Genomic DNA, 6,358 nt, shown 5'->3' on the forward strand with positions numbered 1-6,358 from the left:
CTGCATTTACCCACACCCCTAAGCTGTTAGTCTCTCTTGTATATAAAAGTGTCAACTGACCCGATTCTGCCTCTGCTGAGCCTGGTTCTTTGCATGCTGACAGTCCTTAGCTTTCAGGCAAACACTAGTCTCGCCTGACATTTGGGACACAGCCCTGCTACGAAGCAGATGGAGTTAGTCTGATTTGGATGAAAGGCTCCAAATCCCCACACACCTGAAGTGAACAACTCACACAGTGACAGTAGTGTTTAACACAATCTGTTATGCTGTTTAAAAACAAGGCAAGTCAGTTGAGGTTTTCACTGCAATATTTTATTTGGGAATTTACATATACACAGGATAAAGTAGACCGCAGAAGTCTGACATCTCGCTCACGCTGATGAGTTTAAGCAGTTGTGTTCTACTGAGATGAGAAAAGAAATCTGACCCACCCATTTTTTATGCCTAGGTTAAAATGTCAAAAACTAGCCAGGAAAGGGTACCAGGATTACACAGGAACAAAAAAAAATATGAAAAAAGTATAAATTAGGATGTCATAGTAATTTTAAAAGTGTAAGAAAACTTGCAGTGGGCTCTCAGCCCTTGATAAGTTAACTCTCAGTTAGATTGTTAAAAGTTAAATACATCAATACCACATATGAGACAGAAAAGCCACTCTGAAGTGCAAGTTTCACATTCCAAACAGCTTGCCCCCACACTGCGCGAGAATCCTGCTTGCTCATGGGGGGAGGGAGAGGGGTCTTCAAAATGACTTTGGTTCCAATGAGGGTTGGTGAGCCAAGCACAGCGAGGCCTCAGCTCTGGAGAACTCCACTCAAGGGAAGAGGTAGCAAGGCTTGCTTGCCCCTGGGTTTGGGTTAAAATCCAGTTCCTCAGCACCAAACAAGGTTTCCACCCCTCTGCTAACCAAAACCCCTACTAATACTAGAGTTTAAGTGATTCCTAAAAGGCCTGACATTACAGGCAGTATTAAGTACAGATTTCCCAAGTTTCTCAGTCACACCTCTGCTAAGATACCCAGCAGGACATTAAGTGCTACCCAGAAGCATTAGTGGAGGTTTGTGCAAGGAGGGGGTCCACCCCAGAAGTGTGCATTGACTGTGCTAAATACAGGGGAGCTCATGTTCTGGTCACTGAGGTTTCACCGTGTCTGACAGTGAAAAGGCAGAGATGGGTCTCAGTTATGGAAAGAAGTTCAGGCTGGGCAGCCAGCCAGAAAGAAAAACCCTGAATGTCTCATGGAGCAGTTTTGAAGAACAGAACAGAAGGCAAAAATGGTCACAACGCAAGGGATCATTTCCACATCTGAGTGCTGAGGGACTGATTGCTTCCCTGGGCACCTCCTCCACCCATTGACTGTCCATATCCCATCATGCCATTAGCTCCATAGAAGTTCATCCCAGCCATCTGCTGGGTCATCTGCAAAGGGGAGAGGAGAGAAGTCAAGGCTATGTCAAGGAAACTGCCAGCCCACGGCAGTCAAAGGTAAAACTCTTGCTCCCCAACATATTACAGGCTTAAGCAAGTTCTTCTAAAGAGTTATGGTGAACAGAAGTCACTGGTTTCTCAGGAGTATGCCCATCTAGCAAGCTGAGGAAGTTTTCATTTTAGCTGATGTTGCACTGATTTTTGTTCTCCAAGCACTGAGACCTCTGAACAAGTTAATCCTTTGTGATCCCTCAGTTTGCCTGCAGTATCAGCAGACCTCACCCAACCCCAGGAGCCAGGCTATAAAAGCACTGAAGTCTTCAGGTAACAGGCTAGGTTCAATTGCATGTGCCTCCCCTGCCCTCCATCCACCTCTGGGTCAGCAGAAGATCACACCTCACCTGAGCAATGTTCCAGTGAAGCTGCTGTGCTGGCTGCACACCATAGACGGGTTGGGGAACTGCTGCCATGCCAGCTACGTAGCCAGCCTGCTGTGCAGCCATCATCCCGTTGGGGACACCAATGACGGCTGCCTGCACGTTACCCACATATCCAGCTGGTAGGGCCATGGGAGTCACCATCCCTGCAGCTCCAGGCTGGGCCATCATTCCCACCGATGGTGCCATCATGCCTCCCATCATGCTGCTGGAAGGGGCTACTCCTGGAAAGCTAGTATATGCTGCTGCAGGATATGCCATCTGAGCTGGGGCCATGAACATTGCTCCTAGAAAAAGGGAGAGAAGGGAAGAAGGGAAGAACTGCTGTATTCATTGTCAGCGGCTGAAATGCCGACCTTCAAATCAGAGACTATCACAACATTCACTTGGCCATGACATCCAGCCTAAGCTACTCATTATGCTACTCACCAGTTCTCAAGGACCACCTACATTCCCACATCTTTGCTTATCAGCTGTCAGGACACCCCACCCACTCTGAATTAGCGTACTGCTGTTCAACAGCTCTATTCTGAGATCTGTTACCTTGAGCAGGCAGCTGAGGTGTTTGAGAGCCATACAAGGAGAGGATCGAGTCTTTAGAGAGCTGCTTCTTCCCCACTTCCTCCCCTTTGCCTCCTGGCTCAGGGAAGAGATTCAGGTTTTCGGGAACAGAACCAGCACTTCCAGATGTTGGCATAGAGCCAGCAACCTGAGACAGAGACAGCACAAGTGCAACAGCTGTATTCGCAGGAGGGGAAGACACAATTCATCTCATGCAAGCATCTAACTAGGCTTTGTCAAGCACTGATGTTCCCTACTTACCTTCCTGGAGTCAGAGTTTGATCCCATCGATGCGAAAAGATCAAGATCCTTCTCTAAGCTGCTAGGCCTGCCGTTTGTAACAGCGGTTGTCACAGGAGCATCTAGGAGAGACAAAGCTGTGTGAACATCCATCACAGATGGCCTCAGGCTGAGGGGCAGCCTCCTTGCCAATTAAGCAGTTTGCACATATGCCACTCAACAGTGACCTGACCTGTAACCTACTTTAGCCAACGCATATGGCCAGCTCTTCGCTTGTCCTTCTGGTGCCAACAAGGAATTGGCTCAGGACTAAGTGCGCTGCGCCACATCTGTCCTATTACCCTCAGAGCAGCCAGGAGCCACGCTGTGTCTGGAGACCACTATAGCTGCTCCTGTAATACTATAGGCACAACCACTGCACCAGGAAAGGAAAACAAAGAAAACTTTCTGCTGCAGTGCTGAGCACTGTGCTTGAGTGCACTGGAGTGGTTTAAGCAAAACACTCTAGTATTCCTATCAGCTATTGTTCACCTGACATGAAAAATAAAGCTCACCAAATTCACAGGATCAAAGATGGTGTATAGGGTCATTGTAACAAGTGCAATAAGGCTGGAAAGGCTCTTACCAAGTCCTAGCAAGTCCATTACTGGTTCAGTAGATTTAGGAGAACTTTTTCTAGACTGCTGCATTTCTTCTTTCTTTTGAGGCTAGGGAAAAAGAACACCAGAAGTCTTGTTCAAATTTTGGTTTTACTCTGATACATTAGAGGCTTTAATGAGAGATTAACCCTTAAAATCCTTTTTTTCCAGTGGGAATAAGTACTTCCAAAGTGAACAGAATTTCAGAGTGAGTATTACATAGTTGTTTTATTGTCCCATTATGTTGGAACCCATGCCAAATTCAAGCATGCTCTAAACTAGGAAAAAAGTAACCGCTCAAGCTGGAAAGCAGGGACTAGCATGATTCCAATCTGCTCTGCACTGCAAGGCAGAACACGTCTGTTTAGTATCTGGTTGAGCAGTGGAAAACAAGCTACTACCATTAGTGTGACTCTGCATCCATTACTATGACTGAGGCCAGGAAAAATGCTTCCATATCAAGCTGGATTACCTCTGTTCTGCTTGAGAGAAGTTTTTACAACTGATCCATGACCATGCCTTTGTCTTACCATTTTCACCTTCTCAAAGATGATAGGTTCCAGTTTTCTTTCTGATACTGGCTCATTACTCCTTTTCCATTTGTCATCCTTTTCTTTCTGTAAGGAAAAAACCACCGACATGAGGGTCAAAACTCATGTCATCATACCAAGAGAAAGTTCACACAGAGCTTTACACGATGCTGTTACTAATCTAAAAAGCCTCAAAAATACAGCTAAAGACCTGTATTTGAAGCTAGTCCTGCTTTGAGCAAGGAGTTGGACAAGATGGCCTTCAAAGATCCCCTCCAATTTAAATTCTTTCTACAGAATGACTGATTGCAATCAGCCTTGGAGAAGAGATTAGTCACTAATACAGGAAACATTTAAACTGTCTATTTTCATAGAGTCACTGCTTACTCACAAGACAGACATACACTTATATCTTAACATGTATTCAAGCTTCTGTAGAAGCAATTAGAAACTAACCCTAAATGCATTGATGTCAATACTTCGGTCCATGTATTTCTTCTTTTCGTATTTATCCCGAATGAAGCTCTCCACAGCTCTGCAAGCAGCTTGTTAAAGACAAATGATTCAAGAATAGAAGACTTACGTAGTATTATTTGACATGTGGATACAAGGTACAGGCTGTAACTAAACTAATGGCTGTTTAAAGAGTATTTCCAGCAGTAACTTTCTTAAAATAATTTAGTGTTGGATCCAACTACTTTAGCTACTCAGTTTTTGCCCTTGGGTTATTCCAAGCATGACGGTGCTACAAAAGGTTAAATCAGGGCTAAAATTCCTTAAATTAGTGTATTTTCTTCACTGATATATATTTACTTCAACCATCACTTAAGAGCATATATGTCATTAGCACAAATCACACAGTGGTCAGAGAAATGGATCCTGTGCATACTAAAGCACCTCAGCCACCAGCTTAAGACAAAAATGATGTTAGAGAGGTGCTCCTGTGTTTCTTTAGGTTCACATCACTATACCCCTGTTGCACTGGGCATCTAGAAACCCTCCTGCAAGGTAAAAGTTACAGCTTAATTTTTCCAGAAGCGTTAAACCTTTTTATCTGTCTTCATCGAGAATTTTAAATGCTCAGCACTTTCGAAAGTCATCCCTCCTATTTGCCACAGACCCTAAAGTGCATCTCATGCAACAGCTTCAGGTCGTAACATTCGTGTTCCAGTTCTCCACCCTTATAGCTTGGAAGCAATCCTTTTAACTCTCTTCTGCTTCGTTCTGTAAGCAAGAAGCCTGCGGGTGAAGAAACATTTGGAGGGTGCCTAGCTAGGAACTCATTCTCACAGCTGATGCCCAGGCACATGAAGTTAAGCCTCCTATGCAAGGAGTGCAGCTACTAAGCAACAAGATGAAAGGACTCCATGTTTCCTCAGCAGCAAAGGAAGAAAGGATGCTGATCTGTTTGAGGTCGCCTGAAGTTCTCTGGCAGGTAGGCTTCATAAAGACGATTTGCTTTTCCATTTCCCATCTCTTGCATGCACTGCAATTCAAAAGAATTCTTGAACCGTTTGTTTCACAGACATTAAAGCTCTTACACATACTAGCATGCCAGGCTACCAAGCAAGAGTCTATCCGTGTTAACTAGAAGGCATGTGTAGACTTTCAAAGTCTGTTCTGTACCCAAAAGCCACTCCTCCGGCTTTTGGTGCAAGCCTACTAGCTGGGAACCCTGATGCAGTTGCTATGATCCCCCCCCTCATACAATTAGCCAATCCTAAGCACCACAGCACAATATTTATTCAAAGACAAGATAAATATCACATTAGCAACCTAACATCACTCTGGAAGTCCACGGTTTGTCTTCTGGAAACCTCAAGGAGAGGAGGTAGGGAGCAGCTCCAGCCAACAGCAGCCTTCCACATTTTTACAGAAACTTGCGGTGTTTGTCTTTACCCTCTGATGTTTGCTAAGCCTGAAACCATGACATTTTATCTCCCAATCTAACCTAGCTTGATATCTTCTTCCGGCTTCATTTCCCACATCTCTGGCCTATTCAGACTTTGTTTACTTCCAAGCTCACCAAGCCCCACCAACAGAACAACACTGATGTTTCACTCACATTACCTGTATCTGTTCTTGTGTCCACTGGTCAAGATTAACAGATTTTACCCTGGATATATGAACTCCTAAGTTCCTGTGGATCCCAGCACAACGAATACAGATGAATACACCGATATTCCAGGATGCCCATCGTGGCCCTGCAAAGAGACACAAGTGTTTCACACAATCAAGTCAACCTGTAGTTGCCTTGAGCAACTGAGAAACTGTACCAAGTGAACTGGAACTGAGGCGTTTACATTTTCATCCAGATTAGAAATTGGCACTAGACATCAGCAGGATGTTTAAAGGTTGTCTCCCAATTATTATACCTAGAGCTTGTATTGTATTGCCTCCCTCTTCCATTTTGAGAGCTCTACACAAGACAAACACAACTCTAAAAGGAGGAGGGAAGAAAATAGGCATTCAAACCACCCAAGACACTATAAAACCCTAATTTCCTCTTGCTTAAGCTAATGTA

The 6,358-nt window shown here is 44.5% G+C and overlaps 1 protein-coding gene across 2 annotated transcripts; it reads right to left on the reverse strand.

Annotated features, from left to right (window-relative positions):
* Positions 1 to 294: 294 nt before the first annotated feature.
* On the reverse strand, positions 295 to 6,042 carry SMAP2 (small ArfGAP2). Of its 2 annotated transcripts, none has more exons than XM_009576381.1 (9): positions 5,905 to 6,034; positions 5,235 to 5,320; positions 4,291 to 4,369; positions 3,835 to 3,921; positions 3,292 to 3,373; positions 2,688 to 2,788; positions 2,409 to 2,574; positions 1,830 to 2,152; positions 295 to 1,419 (listed from the first exon to the last, which is right to left on the reverse strand). In XM_009576381.1, the coding sequence occupies exons 2-9, from the start codon at positions 5,315 to 5,317 to the stop codon at positions 1,294 to 1,296; spliced, it is 1,047 nt and encodes a 348-aa protein (XP_009574676.1). In that variant the 5' UTR covers positions 5,318 to 5,320; positions 5,905 to 6,034; the 3' UTR covers positions 295 to 1,293. The 2 variants fall into 2 exon arrangements, with proteins under 2 accessions (XP_009574676.1, XP_009574677.1); XM_009576382.1 differs by having other exon boundaries at positions 485 to 1,419; positions 1,830 to 2,149; positions 5,905 to 6,042.
* Positions 6,043 to 6,358: the final 316 nt, after the last annotated feature.

The sequence above is a fragment of the Fulmarus glacialis genome, unplaced genomic scaffold, assembly GCF_000690835.1.
Source record: "Fulmarus glacialis isolate BGI_N327 unplaced genomic scaffold, ASM69083v1 scaffold41864, whole genome shotgun sequence".
Taxonomy (NCBI): domain Eukaryota; kingdom Metazoa; phylum Chordata; class Aves; order Procellariiformes; family Procellariidae; genus Fulmarus; species Fulmarus glacialis.